At 56.0% G+C, this 19070-nt stretch overlaps 2 protein-coding genes across 3 annotated transcripts in view; one reads left to right on the forward strand and one right to left on the reverse strand.

Moving 5' to 3' along the window:
* Window positions 1-1569, forward strand: part of SPEN (spen family transcriptional repressor) — a 69005-nt gene extending 67436 nt beyond the window's left edge. For both annotated transcript variants that reach the window (XM_074161665.1, XM_074161666.1), the window contains exon 15: window positions 966-1569. In XM_074161665.1, the coding sequence (XP_074017766.1) occupies window positions 966-1097 (132 nt within the window). In that variant the 3' untranslated portion in view covers window positions 1098-1569. The remainder of the gene's footprint in view (window positions 1-965) is intronic.
* A 5523-nt stretch (window positions 1570-7092) lies between these two features.
* ZBTB17 (zinc finger and BTB domain containing 17) lies at window positions 7093-18671 on the reverse strand. The gene is made up of 17 exons (XM_074161687.1): window positions 18553-18671; window positions 17149-17233; window positions 16541-16658; window positions 14257-14463; window positions 13116-13304; window positions 12690-12854; window positions 12430-12558; window positions 11796-12034; window positions 11559-11701; window positions 10829-11129; window positions 10617-10704; window positions 9915-10031; window positions 9672-9792; window positions 9333-9463; window positions 9022-9237; window positions 8475-8564; window positions 7093-7691 (listed from the first exon to the last, which is right to left on the reverse strand). The coding sequence occupies exons 2-17, from the start codon at window positions 17152-17154 to the stop codon at window positions 7390-7392; spliced, it is 2562 nt and encodes an 853-aa protein (XP_074017788.1). The 5' UTR covers window positions 17155-17233; window positions 18553-18671; the 3' UTR covers window positions 7093-7389.
* Window positions 18672-19070: the final 399 nt, after the last annotated feature.

Raw genomic sequence — 19070 nt, forward strand, 5'->3', positions numbered from 1 at the left:
TACTGACGATGACCTGTAAAGCCAAAAAAAAAAAACCCACCCCAAAATCTATGTTCAGTTTGTTCACAGCCCCACGTCTTTGGCTGAAAACAAAGCAAATCCATTTTCCAGCTCTTTTTCTGCGCTGGAAGTGAATTCCTCTTTTCTTCCTCATCTCATATCCCAAGTTTTCCAGGACACCCGGTGTTCTCTCGCTCTCGGCCACTATAAAGTCAAAATACTTGGGTTTGGTGGTGTGGAGCCTTTATTCCAGCTGCCATCGAATCAGATTTAATCTCTTCTCTGGGTGTAAACAGCCCAAAATGATGAGTCAGCGCTCGGAGCGACGGCTAAAATGATAATTAATGGGAATTTTTCTGCCTTTCCCAATAAAACCAGTGGTTTTTACGTCCCTGGTGTGGGAAGAACTCCCCGCCTTGGGAACCGCACGTGAGGCTGCTGGCAGCATCTCCTTTCTTATACAAGTGCACCCATTTATGAGCCTTTAAGCACCCAAAAATCATCCCAGTTTCCCATTTTAAACCATTTTAGGCCACCCTCATCTATGTTTTTTTCATCTGGTGTTTTCTTGCTCTTGGCCACTATAAAGACAAAAATTTGGGGGTTTGGTGATGGGGAGCGTTTATTCCAGCTGCCATCGGATCAGATTTAATCTCTTCTCTGGGTGTAAACAGCCCAAAATGAGGGGTCGGCGCTCGGAGCGACGGCTAAAATGATAATTAATGGGAATTTTTCTGCCTTTCCCAATAAAACCGGTGGCTCTTACATCCCTGGTGTGGGAAAACTCTCCACCTTGGGAACCACACATAAGGAGACGCTGCTCAGCAGCCTCTCTCATACAAGTGCACCCATTTATGAGCCTTTAAGCACCCAAAAATCATCCCGGTTGCCCATTTTAAACCATTTTAGCCCATCCCTCCCCCCGTTTTCTCTCTCACCGATGTTTTTCCCTCCCCCCCCCGCAGCCTGCCTACGTTCTGCAGATCTTCCCACCCTGCGAATTTTCGGAAAGCCACCTTTCCCGCCTGGCTCCGGACCTCCTCGCCAGCATCTCCAACATCTCTCCTCACCTGATGATTGTCATCGCGTCGGTATGAGCCGTTTCCCCGCTTTACTGAAACTTTTCCTTTTGATTTTTTAAGTTTATTATTATTTTTTTTTTCCAAGGCCCTGCAGCAAAAACAAAACAAAACAAAAACAAAAACAAAGCCCACAAAACCCACACACACACATCAAAAAATTTTAAAAATAAATAAAAATAAAAAGAGAGAGAGAGAGAAAGAAACAAGAAAATGCTGCCAGACAACCAGCCTCCTGCCCCCAAACCGGCCTCGATCAAACTGTTGCTGGGGGGGGCGGCCGTGTTCCCCCCCCCCCCACCTCGGATGTTTACATATTGCTTTAGCTTACGGACACCTGATGCACTCGGCGGGAGGACTGGTTTTGGGGTTTCTGTGCCTCCTTTTGGGGAAAAACAAAACAAAACAAAACAACAAAACCGCAAAAAAGAGACAAAAAAAAAAATTTAAAAAAAAAAAAAAAAGAGAGAAAGGAGGGCTTATTTTTTTTAACAAAAAAAAAAGGAAAAAAAAAAAAAAAGAAAAAAGAAAACCTGAACTGCCTTTGCACTAAATTAGTGACTCGGACCTTTGCACAGTTGGAGACACGCTGTGACGTTCTGGATGTCTTTGACACACATTTAACACGCGCCGTGGACTTTAAACCGCAGGACCTGGGGACTTCTGCTGAGATTTGTGGGTCAAGGAGCATTTCACACATTAATTATCTTTTTTTTTTTTTTTTAAATGGTCGGTTTTTATTTTTTTTTTTTTTCCTCCTTTTGGGGTTTTATTTTATTTTATTTTTGGTTTTTATTTTTTTTTTTCCTCTGGATGTCAACCTTCCTCTCCTCCGCTCGCCCCCGCTGCAGCCGTCTTCTCTTCATCTGGGATGTACAGTTTACACTGAAAAAGAAAACAAAAAAAAACCCAACAAAAAAAAAAAACCCACAAAAAAAAGAAAATACGAAACGAAAAAGAAAAAAAAAAAAAAAATACAAAAGGGAGAGCTATTTTCCTTCCCGGTGGGATATGCAGAACTCAGTGGGTGTGTGTATATATAAATATATATATAATATATATAAATATATATAATACTGACTTTAAAAAAAAAAAAAAAAAAGGAAAAAAAATCAAAATCCCCACAACATACATTTTTTTTTAATCTGTGCCAAAAATGTGTTTTCAGAGAAAATCTTATTTTCATACTCAGACTTTGTATTGTCACTCATTTGTAAGTGCGCTTCATTTAAACATCCCCCCCCCCCTCCTCCTCCTCCTCCTCGTCTCCTGAGCTGTGGAAGTGTTATACACTTGTACAAAAGACTTTGTCCCCCCCCTCAACACCCCGTCCCGTCCCCGTCCCCCCCCCCCCCCTTTTCTCCTTCCCTAACACTTATTAATTTATGGAACTGTTTTTTGTTTTTTGGTTGGTTTTTTTTTTGTTGTTTTTTGGTTTTTTTTTTTTCTCAGCGCAGTTTTGTTTTGTGTGTCCATTGGATTACAAACTTTATTAAAAAATACAAAACACCTCGGCGCCCGCATCTCGTCCCTGGGCCGGGGAGGGGGGGGGGGACGGGGGGGGACGACACGACACGCGGAAGGAGGTTTGGGGGCTCCCTCCCCCCAGGAGTCGTCGCCAAACTCTTGTTTGTTTTTTTTTTTAAAAAAAAAGGTGATTTTATGATGAGGGTGACCTCAGATCTCTTGTTTCTTTTCCCTCGCGTGTTGGAAATATTTGTTGAAAATCAAAGTGGCGATTTTTTTTCTGCTGTTAATTTTTTTTTTTTATTTTTTCGCGTACTTGCCCCCCCCCCAAAAAAAAAAAAAAAAATCCCCACATTTTGATACGCTTCAGCCTTCAAAAAAAGAGCCAAATTTGGGGTTTTGCATCGTATTTCCACCCTGGGCTCTGGTGCAGCGGGAGCCGGCGCCGGCGAAACCCTCCCATTCATCACCAGCAAATGGGTTAAAATCAAGAAGATACGGTAAAAAAGGAGATTTAGGAGAAAATTTGGGGGGGTTGCACCCCCCCCAGCGTGGGTGTGGGGTTACAGAGGGGGAGACCCTCGCCCTGTCGTCGTCGTCCCGTTCCCCCCCTGCTGCCAGCAGAGGAGAGGCTGATTTGGGTTAAAAAAAGGATGAAAAGGTGCTGCTGGTGCCCCAGGATCAGGGTTGGGGGGAGAGTCTGGCCCTTTCCCGTCAGGACCCCCCCCCGTGTCCCGAGGGGGTGGGATGGGTCCACGGGGGGGGGGATGGACAGACAGATGGACATGGGGGGGGTAAAGGGTCTTGATGCTGCCCCCAAGGTGGGGCGGGGGGGTGAAATCACTGGTTTTTTGGAGTGGGGCCTTTGGGGCAAAAAAGTCTGGTTTTGGGAGTTTGTGCTGGGGAATAGAACAGCTGGGGGGGGGGGGCTGGAGAGGCACCTGTCCATCTGTCTGTCCAGCCAGGCAACTGTCCATGTGTCCTTCTGTCCATGCATCCATCCATCCAGCTGTCTGTCTGTCTGTGTCCCCCTGCGCTGCCCCGGGGACTGTGGGTGCAGCTCCAGACGGACACACAGACGGGACACACGGACAGGTGTAGGTCCAGCCAGAAACGGGAATGGTGGCGCGTCTGGATGGACACACGGAGGGTTGGATGGATGGTTGGACAGCCCTGAGGACACACGGACGGGGGCACGGACAGACGGACGGCTGCGTGTTCGTCTGGAAACATGGGTGGTGGCAGGTCCAGCTGGACACACGGACGGGGGCACGTCCAGGTGGACGGACAGACAGCTGGATGGCTGGTTGGACACACGGATGGGGACACATCCAGGCAGACAGACGGACACTTTAGCATCCGGCCGGACACACGGACAGTTGTATGGACAGAAGGACAGACGCTCCCCTCCTCCGCCCTCTGGCATAATTTCCCCCAAACCAGACTTTTTTGCCCCAAAGGTCCCTCTGGATCGGGATCATCCCCCCAGCATCCCCGTGTCCGTCTGTCCGTGCCCCGTCTGTGTGTCCGGAGCCAGGATCGGGCCCGCACCAGCCCCAGGGTGGGGTGATGGACAGACAGGTGCTGGGAGGGGGTGGGGAAGGGGCTCAAGGGCCCGATCCTGCCCCTGGGGTGTGTGTGTGTGTGTGTGTGTGTGTGTGTGAAATTGCCGGTTTTTGGAGTGGGGCCTTTGGGGCAAAAAAAGTCCATTTTTAGGGCATTTATGCTGGAGGGTGGAGGAGGAGAGTGTCCGGCTGGGCGGGCGTCTGTCCGTCTGTCCAGCTGGACATAGAGGTGTCCGTGTGTCCGGCTGGGCGTGCGACCCGTCCATGTGTCTGGTGGTAGGAACAACTGTCCGTCTGTCCGTCCAACCCCCCCGGTGTCTCTGAGTGGCCGTGACACCTTGGTCCGTCCGGCTGGACCTGCTGCCCATGGCTCCGTCTGTCAGTCCAGCTGTCTGTCCGTGCCCATGTCCAGCTGTCCATCCGTCTGTCCATGTGTCTGTCCAGATGTGCAGAGTCTGTGTGTCCCCCGTCACACCCTCCCCCCCCCCCCCCCCCCCGTTACCCTCCACCGGGTGCTGCATGGACAGATGGACACACGGATGGTTGGACCTACAACTGTCTGTGTGTCTGTCCATGCCCTGTCCGTGTGTCCATCACCCCGCACTGGGGCTGGCACGGGCCCGATCCTGGCTCCAGACAGACAGACGGGGTACGGACAGATGGGGGGGTGTAAAGGGCCCGATCCTGGCCTGGGGCGGGGGAGGGGTGTGTGCTGGGTTTTGAAGTGGGGTCTTTGGGGCAAAACAGTCCATTTTTAGGACATTTATGCTGAAGGGTGGAGGAGGGCAGTGTCTGTCTGTACAGCTGTCTGTGTGTCCGGCTGGGTGTGTAGCTCTGTCTGTCCAGCTGGACGTGGCCTCGTCCATGTGTCCGGCTGGATCTGCCGCTGTCCGTGTGTCCAACCATCCATCCATGGATCCGTCTGTGTGTCCGTCTGGCCGTGCCCCTGGCCGTACAGCCCCAAAACACACACACACACACACACACACACACACACACACACCACCTCCCCCAGCACCCTGGGGTGGGGACAGACGGGTGCCCAGACGGACGGACAGTTGTGGGTCCAACCATCTGTGCGTCCGTCTGTCCGCGCAGCCCCTGCTCTGTCCCCACAGCACCCAGTGGGGTTAGGGGGGAGGCATGGACAGACGCACGGATGGTGCATGTAGTGATGGACACACGGACAGTTGTCCAGACACACGGACAGTTGTCCAGACACACGGACAGCGGGATGGTTGGACAGATGGACAGGGGCACAGACAGCCACCTGGATGGACAGACGGACCCATGGGCAGCAGGTGCAGCCAGCCAGACCGACAGTGTCACGGCCGCTCAGAGACACCGGGGGGGGGTTGGACGGACAGACGGACAGTTGTTCCTACCACTGGACACACGGACAGTGGCACACCCAGCCGGACACACGGACGGCTGTACATCCAGCTGGACAGATGCCCGCCCAGCCGGACACTTCTTTCCTCCACCCTCCGGCATAAATGCCCTAAAAATGGACTTTTTTTTGCCCCAAAGGCCCCACTCCAAAAGGTGATTTCACACCTCACCCCCCCACCCCACCGCCCCCACCCTTGGGGCAGGATCGGGCCCTTGAGCCCCATCCCCCTTCCCCCCTCCAAATATCCGCTTGTCCGTCTGTCCATGCCCCAGCCGTGTGTCCGTCACCCCACGCTGGGGCTGATTCTGGCTCCAGACACACGGACAGGGCACAGACAGACAGACAGTGAGGGTGTAAAGGGCCCGATCCTGCCCCCGGGGGGGTGTTGGGGGTGGGGTGTGAGGGGGTTGGGGGGCAGCGTGGGGGGGGGTGTGTGTGTGAAATTGCTGATTTTTGGAACTGGGCCTTTGGGGCAAAAAGGCCATTTTTAGGGCATTTATGCCAGAGGGTGGAGGAGGAGAGTGTCCAGTGGGAGGCACAAGTGCAGCCGTCTGTCTGTCCAGCGGGCTGTGCGTCCACCTGGATGAACAATGGTCCGTGTGTCCGGCTGGACGTACGATGGTCCGTCCATCCGTACAATGGTCCGTCTGTCTGTCTGTACCTCCAGCTGTCCGTGTGTCCATCTGGACATCCAAACTCTGCACCCGCCCCTTAGTGTCCATGCCCCCCATCCGTGTGTCCGTCCCCCCACCCCAGGGCACTGGCTGGAGGGGGGGGGGGGATGTCAAGGCTGGATCCAGCCACACGGACAGACGGACAGATGGACTATGCGGGGGGGGGGGGGTAAAGGGGCTGATCCTGCCCATGCCTGGCCCCAAGAGGCGGGAGGGGGCCCATGGCTGCTTGGCCTCCAGCTGTCCGTGTGTCTGTTCACACACCCATCCGTGTGTCCATCCCCCACCCTGGGGGGGGGGCCAGGCCTGATCCTGCTGTCAGTGTCCCCGGGACCTTTCCCAAGGGGGGGTTTGTGCCCCTTGTCCTGCCCCGGGAAGAGCTTGGATCCATCCCCTTCTCCCCACAGAGCGCTCCAGGATCCCTCAGCCTGGACACCCCCCCCCCCCCATTGGGTGTCCCCATGTCCCCCCCCCCCCCAGCTCCCCGTGTTGGGGAACACGCAGCCCCCTCAGCCCCAGCACTGAGGGGGACGAGGGAGGGGGCTGAAGCCAGCGCTGCCCCCCAGGGAGCCCTGAAACCCCCCCAGCACCCACCTGGGGGTCACAGACACAGGGAGGGGCACGTGTCCCCTGACCCTGGGACACGCCCCCCCCCCCCAAGACCTCTCCTCGATGGCAGGGGGGCCCAGGGGGGAGGACAGGGCTTGGCACACAGCCCCCCTGCCCTGATCCTGGGGTGCCAGCACAACCTTTTTGTCCTTTTTTTAACCCAAAAGGGCCTCTCCTCTGCCTCCAGCCCCCATCGCCCTGGGGGGAGTCGGTAGAGGGGGGGAATCGGGGGGGGGATCTCCCCTCTCTTTAACCCCAAAATCCCATTGACAAATCCTAAACCACCTTTTGGGTTTTTTTTTTTTAACCTTTATCATCTCAATTATCCCCATTTTCAACGGTGCCCTTATTAGCGATTAAATGAGTATTTCAGTAAGCCCCCCCCCCCTCCAGCTCAGGTGTAGGGGCCCCCCTCACCCCCACAGCACCATTGGGGAGGGGGGCAAAGTGCCAGCAGCATCCCCCCCCCCCCCATCCCCGAGCACCAGCCGTTAGAAAATATTGCAATTTATTCCATCTCTCTGCTTCCAGAAATACACTTTTTACACCATTTCCAAGCAGCCGTCATTTAAATAAAGGCGAAGGGGGTGCATGTGTGTGTGTCACTCGGGGGGGGGCTGACCCTCCCCAGCCGTGGGCACAGGGGCAAGAGGAGCAGGGGTGGCGGTGGGGGGTGGTGGTTCGGGGGGTCCATCGCGGGTTCGGAAGAGGAGTTCTCCGGCGGGAATGACCTGCTCCGTTTGCCAGGCGGCGGCGGTTCCGTACTGCTGGTAAAAGTCCGTGTCAGCCTGGAACATGACGAGGGCCTGGGCCGTGTGGATGCGGACGTGCTGCGCCAGGCTGGTGGCATCCAGGAACTTCTCCCCGCAGGAATCGCAGGCGTAAAGGATCTGGGTGTTGGGATCTGCAAGGAAAAAGTGTGGGGGGAATTATCAGAGAAAGATGGAATGGTTTGGGTCGGAAGGAACTTAAAGCCCACCCAGTGCCACCCCCCGCCCTGGGCAGGGACACCTCCCACCACACCAGGTTGCTCCAAGCCCCCTCCAACCTGGCCTTGAACCCCTCCAGGGATGGGGCAGCCACAGCTTCTCTGGGCAACCTGGGCCAGGCTCTCACCACCCTCACAGCAAAGAAGTTCTTCCCCACATCTCATCTCCATCTCCCCTCTTTCAGTTTAAAACCCTTCCCCCTCATCCTCTGGCTCCCCTCCCTGATCCAGAGTCCCTCCCCAGCTTTCCTGGAGCCCCTTTAGGGACTGGAAGGGGCTCTAAGGTCTCCCCGGAGCCTTCTCTTCTCCAGGCTGAACCCCCCCAACTCTCTCAGCCTGTCCTCCCAGCAGAGGGGCTCCAGCCCTCCCAGCATCTCTGTGGCCTCCTCTGGCCCCGCTCCAACAGCTCCATGTCCTTCTGCTGCTGGTGGCCCCAGAGCTGGAGGCAGCACTGGGGGGGGTCTCCCCAGAGCAGAGCAGAGGGGCAGAATCCCCCCCCCTCGCCCTGCTGGCCACGCTGCTGGGGATGCAGCCGAGGGTGCGGGGGGTTTCTGGGCTGCCAGCGCATGTTTCCAGCTCATGTTGAGCCTCTCCTCCACCAACACCCCCAAGTCCTTCTCCTCAGGGCTGCTCTCAAGATTATGGGGGGGGGGGGAACAGGCTGACACCTCCCCCCCTTTTTCCCCATCCCCTTCTCACCTGCTTCTTGCACTTGCTTCACCGCTTTGGTGATCTCAGCTTTAAGCGCTTCGGTCTCGTCCGCCGTCACCGCGGCTGCCACAGGGACCACTGCAGGGGGAGAGAAAAGCGGGGCCGATAGCGGTGGTGGGTGAGGAGATGGGGGGAGACCGTTTTTCCCATCACAGTGTTTAGGAGGGGGCTCCATCCAGGCTGTGACAGCTCCTAGGCCACAGCAAAGGGCACTGCACCCCATGGATAAACCTCTGAGCTCCTTTGGGACGGCTCCAGGACCCCCAAGGTGCACCCCATGGATAAACATCACTTTTGGGATGGCTCCTGGGACTCCCAAGCTGGACCTTATGGGTCAAAGTCACTTTTGGGACAGTTCTGGGACCCCCAAGCTGCACCCCATGGATAAACATCCCTTTTGGGATGGTTCTTGGGGCCCCCAAGCTGAACCCCATGGATAAACATTGCTTTTGGGACAGTTCTGGGACCCCCAACCTGCACCCCAAGGATAAACCTCCCTTTTGGGACGGCTCCTGGGACCACCCCTCCAGCTCACCTGTAAGCTGCGTGACAGCGGTGGCCGCCAGCGCCTCGGTGGCCAGCGTCACCATGTCATCGGAAGCCACCGTGACGATGTTGACCTCGTCGCCTTCCTCCGGCTCCAGGATTTTGATGCCCGCCTTGCCCTGGTGCACCGTCTTCACGTGGGAGCGCAGGTTGTCCACCCGGTTGAAGCCGCGGCCGCATTTGTCACACAGGAACGGCTTCTCCCCTGGGGAAAGAGATGAGGAAATTGGGGGGGGGGGGTGGGTGAAGATTTGGGTGGGGGGGTGAAGATTTAGAGGAGGGTGCTGCCACTGTACCCACCGGTGTGGATGATGATGTGTTTGGAGAGATCGCCCACGTTGACGAAGGCTTTGTTGCAGACGGTGCATTTGTGGGGTCGGATATTATCGTGGTGGCGGATGTGGTTGGCCAGTTGGCTCGACTGCACGAACCTGGAGTAGGAGGGAAGGGGGGACACAGTTGTCACCATCATCTCTGTCCCCAACCATGACACTTTGGCACCTCCACCCACCCTCCACGGCCGGGGGCCGGAACGGCACCCGGCCGTGGAGGGTGAGTGGAGGTGCCCCCTTAATTTAATGAGGAGTGGAGGTGTGTGTGTGTCCCCCCCTCAAAATTTAGGGGGTGGCCCCCCCTCACCTCTTGCCGCAGCGTTCGCAGACGTAGGGTTTCTCCCCCGTGTGCTGGCGCACGTGGGCGATGAGGGAACTGGCTTGGGTGAAGGCTTTCCCACAGATCAAACATTGGCACGGCTTTTCTCCTGGTGGGGGTGGAAAAACAAGGGGATGGGGAGCAGGAAGGTCTCCCAAAATCCCTTTTTTTGGGGGGGGGGGGGGGGAGGGAAATGGGGGGAAAGGGAGGGTGGTAGAGGTGGGTCCCTACCGGTGTGGATGCGGACGTGTCGCTGCAGCGCCCCGGGGTCGGCGAACTGGCGCTGGCAGTGGACGCAGACGTAGGGTTTTTCCCCGCTGTGGATCCGGAGGTGCCGTTTCAGGTTGCCTGAGAGCAGACGAGGCTGAGATGGAGGGGGGGGGGAACGACAACACACACACGACACAGGGACACCAGAGGACATGGGGACCCCCTCCCTCCTTCCCAGCACCCCAGTAGCTCCCTTGGGAAAACCCATGGCTATTTACGGAGTGGGGAGCATGCGAGAATGTCACACCACCGATCCCCGGAGCCGAGGATAACATGGTGGTGGGGACAACCAGAACAGGCATCCGATTTTTGAGGGAATGGAAAGACTCCATTGAGCTCATCCAGAGCCCCCCGGCTCCACAGGGATTTGGGGAAATGGAAGGAGACCTCTCCATCCCCAAAACCTGGATCAAAGCCTCCTTCCCAGAGCACCCCCAGGGTGTGATCCCATGGAAACACCAGCCCGGCCCCATGGAGGGGGAGAAATTTATGCTCCACAACCGTGTGGCACCACAGTGAAAGGTCTGAACTCTCCCATGGCCAGGATTAAATCCTTCTTCCGGCTCTGACCCCCCCACAGAATGGTCCCTGTGTGTCCCCCCCCTCCTCCCTGAGCCAGCCAAACCATTGCTCAGACCTCACCACCTACCAACCCCGGGCTACCTGAAGTGGTGAACTGTTTGCCGCACTCCCGACACTTGAGGGGCCCGTCCGCGATGTGAATCTTCAAGTGAGCCTTCAAGTTCCCCACCTGGGGGGACAGAGAAAGGGAGGCTGAGATTTCCCCCCCCCCCCCAGCTTCGCCCCCCATCTCCCTCCAGAAGGACCCGAACCGCCGCGGGTCGGGCTCTTTGTCCCCCTGCCCCACGACTCACCTGGTTGAATTTCTTGTCGCAGTGGGGACACTTGTGCTCCTTGTCGGTGTCGTGGGTCTCCAGGTGACGCATTTTGGAGGTGGGGTCGGAGAAGGAGCGCCCGCAGTAGTCGCACTGGTAGGGTTTTTCCCCGCTGTGGACCAGCTGGTGCCGTTTGAGGTTGCCGGAGGTGGTGAAGAGCTTGCCGCAGTCGTCACAGCGGTATTTGGCCTCCCCCGTGTGCCGTTTCTTGTGGAGGTTCAGCAGGCTGATGAGGCGGTAGCTCTTCCCGCACTCCTCGCAGCCGTAGGGCTTCAGCGGGCTGGGGAGGAGAGATTGTCACGGCAGGAGGGAAAAAAAAATCAGCGTGCCGAGCTCTCCCCCCCCCAATCCGAGCTCCACCACCCCAGCTAAACCCCTCCAGATCCCACAGGATGCAACGCAACAGGGAAGGACGGGGCCAGAAAGATAAATCTCCTCCCGGATTACCCCACCGCGCTGATGGATTTTGCGGGGATTTGATCTTTTAAAGCAAAAGCTGCATTTTTGGGGCACCGCCGGTGTCATCCCACGGCCGGCACCACCCAAACAAGCTGCCGGGAGTCTCGGAGCGAGAGGCAGAGCGGCGTTGGCTGCTGGACCGACCTCTTCCTCAAACCTTTACACCCTCGGCCAGCCCCTGGCATTGTCACAAGCCTTTCTCCACCCTGCTGGCCCCGGTGGTACCTCCCGGTCCCCAGCGTTGCCGTACCTGTGGGTCTTCTCGTGGGCTTTGCAGGCAGCCGGGTCGGAGAAGGCTTTGTTACACTCCCTGCAGGAGAAGGGTTTCTCGCCGGTGTGGATACGGATGTGCCGCTTGAAGTTCCCGGTGTGGGTGAACTCCTTCCCACAGTCCTAGGGACGGAGAGGGACAGGTAGAGGAGCAGATGGTGACACCCTGTGTCCCCAAGGGACCGGAGAGGTGGCTTGGGGCCGGGGTTGGCCTCACCTCGCACTTGTGCGTGACGGAGCCGTAGGCTTTCGACTCGGTCCTGTCGCTGTAAGTGCCCGAACGCAGCAGACGGGTTTCACCCAAGTTCTCCTGCCCGGAGTCGGTGCTTCCCGATTCGTTATCTTCAGCATTTTCTCCGTTCTCTAACCGGGGCTGCTCTTCCTCAGGGATTTTAGCCTCCTCTTCATCCTCCGCTGTCATCTCCCCCTCTTCCTCCTTCCCCTCCAGCTCCATTTCTGCAGGCAGTTGGAAAACAAGGGACTCTGGAGATCAGGAGCAGCATCAGAGACGCAAAACTCACCCTATTTCTGGGTTTAAGGCGGGGGGCTTTAGACCTGCCCTACCGCCCTCGGGGAAATCCCAGTACTCCAGCGCATGACACAGGTGCCGAGACCTCTGTGCGGAGCCAGTTTGGATTTGCAGGTTTTTAGCCTTAAAATCCCAAAGCCTGCGCAGACAGAGGAGTGTTTCCCATGGAAAACTGCTCCCGCAGGCTCCGCAACCTGCTACGTTCACACAGCAAAACTCTAACAAAATTAATTGCTGGGAAAACAAGGGTTCAATGCTTGCCTGAGCTGAAGGGAATGGGCAGACAAAAAGTCCCCATCACCCTGCTCGCTCAGGAACGCACCTCCCGTTTCAGCGCCCGGAGAGATGTCACCCTTCACCGTGGGGCTGCCGCTGCCAACCACGCTCTCCACCGGCTGTGGGTCACCGGGAAATTCGGCGATGGGGCCCTCTTGGACACCAGCGTCTGCTCCTACAAACACCAGAGTGTCCTGGGGACGCTGGAGGAGACACCAGGCTCCACGCAGCAGAGCCCAGCAGCAGGACAGGTTGTATTGAGGGGGGTGAAAATGGGATTTTGGGTGTCACCCGCTGGTGGCTCACCTCCTTGGCCACCCAGCTGCTCCGCCTGCGCCTCGGGCTGCACTGCTGCGGCCATGGGCGTCTCTTCCTTCCCCTCCGGGTGGGGAGGAACTGGTTTTATTTTGTTGACATCACCCAGCGCTTCCGCAGTCGACCTCTTGTCCTCGAGAGTCGCCTTGTCGGCCCCTGCGAGTGAAGAGGCAAAGCGCTCCAGCTTTTGCTGCCCACGCAGGGACACCCCAACAGCTGCCAGAAGGATTCCCAAATCCCATAAAAATTCAACAGCGCATCAGTCCTTCAACCGCCGGTGCCACACAAGGGGATCAAACCCCATCCGGACACCCTTGCGCACCAGGGGATGTACCCAGGGCGTGGATTTGGATGGTGACCGCTCCGTGGGGCAATTCCCAGTCTCCCTGGATGAGGGAAAGCGAGGAAACTATGTACCGATCTCGGTGGGCGGCCGCTGGCTCTCAGCAGGGCTTTCTGCCGGCACGGAGAGGGACTTGAGAGCGTTGCAGGCGCTGACAATCTCCTGCATCTGGAGGAAACCCGCCACAGCCAGCACGTCTTCCACGTTGTCGGGGTTTAGGCTCAGCTTAGCCGTGTACATGAACTCCAAAACCTGGCCCAGGCCTGCAAAGGAGGCGACACAGCCAGAAATAGAATCATAGAATCATCTAGGTTGGAAAAGACCCTTGGGATCATCAAGTCCAACCATCTACCCTGCTCTACAAAGTTCTTCTCTACACCATATCCCCCAACACCACATCTAAGCGACTCTTAAACTCATCCCAGGATGGTGACTCAACCCCCTCCCTGGGCAGCCTGTTCCAATGCCCGACCACTCTTCCTGTGAAAAATTCTTTCCTAATGTTCAGTCTAAACCTACCCTGTTGCAGCTTGAAGCCATTCCCTCTTGTTCTATCGCTATTTGCTTGTGAGAAGAGACCAGCACCAACCTCTCTAAAATGTCCTTTCAAGTAATTATAGAGAGTGACGAGGTCTCCCCTCAGTCTCCTCTTCCTCATACTAAACAGTCCCAGCTCCCTCAATCGTTCTTTGTACGATTTATTCTCCGGGCCCTTCACCAGCTTCGTTGCCCTCCTCTGCACTCACTCCAGCACCTCGATATCTCTCTTGTATTGAGGTGCCCAAAACTGGACACGATACTCCAGGTGTGGCCTCACCAGTGCTGAGTACAGGGGGACAATCACCTCCCTACTTCTGCTGGTCACGCTATTTCTAACACAAGCCAGGATGCCGTTGGCTTTCTTGGCCACCTGGGCACACTGCCGGCTCATATTCAGCCGCTTGTCAATTAGAACCCCCAAGTCCTTTTCCGCCAGGCAGCTTTCCAGCCACAATTCCCCAAGCCTGTACCAATGCGTGGGGTTGTTGTGGCCCAAGTGCAGGACCTGGCACTTGGTCTTGTTGAAGCTCAAATAAGCTCTCACCTCTCGGCCACGCAGTTCTGAAAAGCCCAAAGTGCAGGAAACAACAGATTGAGGAGCCTCCCTCAAACCCTGGGCACCAAACTACTCTGTTTAAGCAGCTCAAGAGGGATATTAGACAACCCTCTGCCTACCTGCCGCGTTGCTGATGTCGAGGTGCACCACGTCCTTCTGGTCGACGAAAAGCATCCTGAAATACTCGCTGCAGGCCGCCAGCACGGCTTTGTGGGCCTTGAAGTCGATGCCATCCACCACGAAGGTACAGTCGCAGAGCAAACCCAGCTGCCGCTGCTGGTTGAGTTGTTCCAGGACTTGCTTGCTGTGCTGGGGGAAATCCATGGCTGCGGGGAATAAAAACAAACCCCGGGAGGGGGGTGAGACCCCGATGCCACGTCAGAGAGGGCCACGAAACAGGACAGATCACAAAGCCACGGATCAACCACAACCCCACCGCCCTGACAGGTAAAAATCGTGGCCCAAAAAGCCTAATTTCAGCTCCTCGTTACAGCTGCCTGCCTCCCCCACCAAATACAACCCCAAAACCTCTCCTGTAACACACACAACACCTGCACGGGGCTGCAGAGAGAGTTGATTGAATAGTCAATGTATTTTTTTGCCACCTTAACAGCATTTAAAACACATTTATTGCTCTTCGTCCGGCCCAGCCTGTGAGCAGGAACCCTCCTGCCTCTGCAAACGTGTCTCTTTGGTGAGCAGATGGTGCCACTGCTCCCGCCAAGGGCACAGCGTGGAAAGCATTCACCCAAATCTTCAAGTTCCTCCTCATTTTAGGTGCTTGCCTCGTGATACTGGGGATTTTAATTTTTTTATTGTGTATTTGGAGGGAGTTCTCCCCACTCGGAGCACGACTTTGGCTGAGGAATGCTGCAAACTCCTGGAAAAACTGCAAAAGCCAATGTTTCAATGAGGTCCTCGTCAGCAAAGCTTAAAGGGCATAGGGTTTTCACTTGGCTTCATTTTCCAAAAATTATTCCTCTGTGGGCTGAAGGGATCATTTAATCCATGAGCGAGGGAGAAGGAAAAAGCAAACGGGGACAATCCACAGTTATTTGTTCGACCTGCCAGGCCAGGAAGCCCCTAAAGCTCTGACTGCTGGCAGAGGCAGGGTGATGCCCAGGGAAAGCCTTGGTTTTGACATTAAGTTGATGCTTTGTGTCTCTCTGAAGGTTTCCAGCCCAAAGCAGTCACTTTTCCACTTTACCAGCTCTTAAAAAACAGGATGGGGAGGTCTCAGGTTGAGGAAAGGCAACAGGTTTGGATCCACAAAACCAGGCAGCCACGAGCACGTCCCTTCTGGATCCCTTGGAGCGTGCAGAAGCGCAGCAGGCGAGCACGGCGGGCAGAGGGAGCCTCCTCCTGTCTGCTGCGGGTGCTAGCAATGCGTTCACTGAAAGATCTTCCACCCAAGGCTCGATCCGGCTTCCGAAATCATTCCCGGCAGGGATGAGAAGCCCAGACACCTCCAACAGCACCAGATCACGCAAGGAGAGAGAACGTTTCACTCCCAAAAGATGCTGTTTGTCTTCGCAATTAACCCACCGCCACGACTTTCCCCCAGCTCTTCAAAACACGGGGTACTTTTTAACCAAACACCCACAGGCTGTCCCAAAATACATCCCTCGAGAGCCAGAAAAATCAGTATTTGTATCAAAATCTGTCTCAGCCCCCGCAGGCATCTGACCCTGTAAGGTTTGTGAAGGAAACTCCGGAAAAAAAAAGGGAGGATTTTCCCAGAAGGACAAGCAATGCTGCCTTCCGTGTTTGGAAAGCTCTGCGCAGCAGGACCTGAGAAATCATGATGGTTTGAAGCACTAAAATGCTATTTTTGGTAATTTGTAGGAGGCACTTTGCATCTGAATGATGATTTTTATCGCTCCCCGATCGGACTCACCACAGCTTCGCACCCCAGCTTTGTGAAGGAAGCAAAATCCATAGAAATTCAACTCAAACTTCATCTATTCTGTGGTTTCCTCCGTAACGTCACGTTACAGCTCAGTCAGAGCATGTGAGCGTAGCAGGGCAGAGGTTGGGACAAGCTGCGTATCGTCCTCACAACCAAACCCAGCACCCAACATCCCCCAACAGCTGAAATCACAGTTGCACACTAAAATCCCCGACTCTAAGCCTCAAAAATCCCAAATATCTGGACCAAAAAAACACGGTACACCCAAAACGCCACCCTGGTTCCCTGTCACCACTCGGGCAGGGCCAGTTCATGGCTCTGGTGCCGAGATCCATCTCCTTCCCTGACCAAACAGGGATGGATCCAGGAGGGCAAATGCCAAATCAGGCATTGCTGGTCCTGGTCCACCCGACCACTAAATTAACTAGCCCCCGTTAGCGCAAACTCATCGCTGCCACACACAGGTATAAACCAGGATGGGTGCCTGATCTCACCCCTGCGCTGCGAGGAGCAGAGATATCCAGAGGACCGAGGCTGCAGGCGAGACGGTTGTGGCTCTCCTCCAGAGTTTTCCCCCTTCCCGGCGCTAAACTCAGTCTCTACGCAGCCATCCTGGGAGAAATGGGACGAAAAGCTCCGTTTTAAAACCCAAACCTTGAGTGTTGAAGGCACCAAGGTCTGACAACACCAACTCAGGACTGGGCACACCCCAATTTCCCCTTGTCAGAGGCCCACGAGCACCGTTTCCCCTCCCGACCTCTCCCTGACGTGGCTGTCGAGTCTCTCGTTACCCGATTAATGACAGAAAAGCTTTGTTATGAGAACACCCACGCCTGCCGCACGCACTTGCAGAGATAAATACAGCCGCTACAGTCCCAGGGAGCTTCCCACACGAGCTCTGTTAAGCTCTCTTGCCTTATTAATGACATTAACCTCTCCCCATACCTGCCACCTGAGTGTCTACCTATGAAAAAAACCCCAAAGCTTTGATAAGTCGGAAAAAATAGCGGTTTAAATGTTGCCTTTTAATGCTGTCACCATCCAGCCATACATTCCTACGCCGAGAAGATATAAAAGAAGAGAGGGTTTACTTTCTGCCTACCGTCATCTCCCTTCTTGTGTGTCAGCAGCCCTAATCCCTTCAGTCTCTGCGCAGAGGAGCCTGTCCTCATTTCCAGTAACTGATTCTGCAACAGTTCCAGTTAAAAAAAACAAAGTTAAGAGCCAATCTCACCGGAGCATTCAAGGTACAGACGTGCTAATAATACAAGTTAGGAAATAGGGAAGGGCTCTGGAGTTTGTGATTGGCAGCAAAACCGAAAGGCGAGCTCACATTCAGCTGTAAGAAAGGGGGGAAAAATAACTACATGCCACAACAGGCAGGAAAAAAACGTGGTGGAAAAGAACTAAAAGGCGAAAGACACGAGGACAGAGATGAACAGAGACACTCAGGACCCCCCCCCAGTGAACAAACACCCTGCAGACCCCTTGGTTATTTAGTTTTTGGGCCCACGGATACGCTCGTGCAGCTCCCAAGGCGGCAGGTAACCGGAGCCCTGGGCTGCAGCAGGCAGGGAGCCAGCAGGGCGGCCGAGACATCGCCTAGACCTCGAGCTCTGCCCTGAAAACCGCCCATTTCCCAGCGCCTGGATGAGGAACTAGGAAATCTTTGTCTTCTTGCAAAAATCCCGTCTTTGCGGCACTGCTCAAGTGCTGAAATTTCAGCATAAGCTTGCAGTCAAGGAAAAACGGCTTGTCCACGAAACGCATCACCCGTGCCCAGAAAGCAATTCCCGTAGAGGACACGTACAGCCCATACAGGCTGTCATCATGCCAAAAAAGATGCCAGAAGATGAGAAAATTCCTTTTTTTCCTTAAGTTACTGCATGATGCTTTGAAGTTTTCTCTGCTCTTCTGCTGGTGATGTCTTCGGCGTGCAGGTAGACAGCTCGTGTGGTGCCAGGGGACTCATCTCACACGGTGTCGGCTGTCAGGGCTGTGTCCCGTGCAGAGGCCTTACCATGTTCTATGGGGATGGAAGCTGCCCCATGCGTGGTGGGGACAGGGCTTTGCTCCCAACCTTGCTCCAAATCACCCCACAGCTCAGTGAGGGGACACATGGCTGGTGAGGACCCCAGCAAGCACCAGTAGCCCCCTATTCCCCTCACCACAGCTGCCTGGGCCTCAGCACAGGGCACAGCAGCGGTCTGGGGGGGGTGTCACACTGGGTGAGGGGGCAAATCTGGGGGAGAAGAGCTGTCACAGCCCCCCCCGGGGTGTTAAAGGGATGAGGGGACACCCACGCAGCCTCCCCTCAAAAAAAAAGGGGGTCGCACATCCGGGTGGCCCCCAAACCACCTTCTTTTGGGGGGGACTCCCCAAGCAGCGAGCTGGGCCGCAGCCCCCTTTCCCCTCCCAGCCCCTGTGTCCCCCCGGGCCCCACTTCAGGCCCTCCAGAACCCTCCCCGGGGTCTCCGCAGCCCTCCCTGGCCCCCCCCGCCACTACCTGCCATGCCGGGCCCGGCGGGGGCCTCACATCGCCGCCCGCGGCGCCTGCCGTGACACCCTCCAGACAAAGGGCGCCGCCATCTTGGCGCCGGGCGGAAGCGGCGTCGCCCTTCCCCCGCCCACCAGCGCCGCCACCGCGCATGCGTCCCCCGGCGAGGGCGGGGCGAGGGCTGCGCATGCGCAGGCGGGCTGGCGGGTCGGGTCACGTGAGACCGCTTTCACCTCAGGAGGGCCGCCATGACAGTGCCAGAATGGCGGGCGGAGGGGAGGGGAGTTGTCAGGGGCAGATAGGTCCCGACGCTGGCCTTGCGGTTCCGTGAGGGGCAAAGGGTCCTGTTCTGCTACTCTGTATGTCCCTGAGGGCTTCCGTTCCCGCCCCAAGGTTGCCCACACCTCTAGACCGAGGTGTTGGGTAGCCACCATGACGGCGGCTGGGTGTTTCCTCAGGGAGCAGGCACAGCGTTGCGGTCCCGAGAGGTCAGCACAGGCCAAAAGCAATAGGTGTTGCCGGGACAA

This window comes from Numenius arquata, chromosome 20 (genome assembly GCF_964106895.1).
Source record: "Numenius arquata chromosome 20, bNumArq3.hap1.1, whole genome shotgun sequence".
NCBI classification, from domain to species: domain Eukaryota; kingdom Metazoa; phylum Chordata; class Aves; order Charadriiformes; family Scolopacidae; genus Numenius; species Numenius arquata.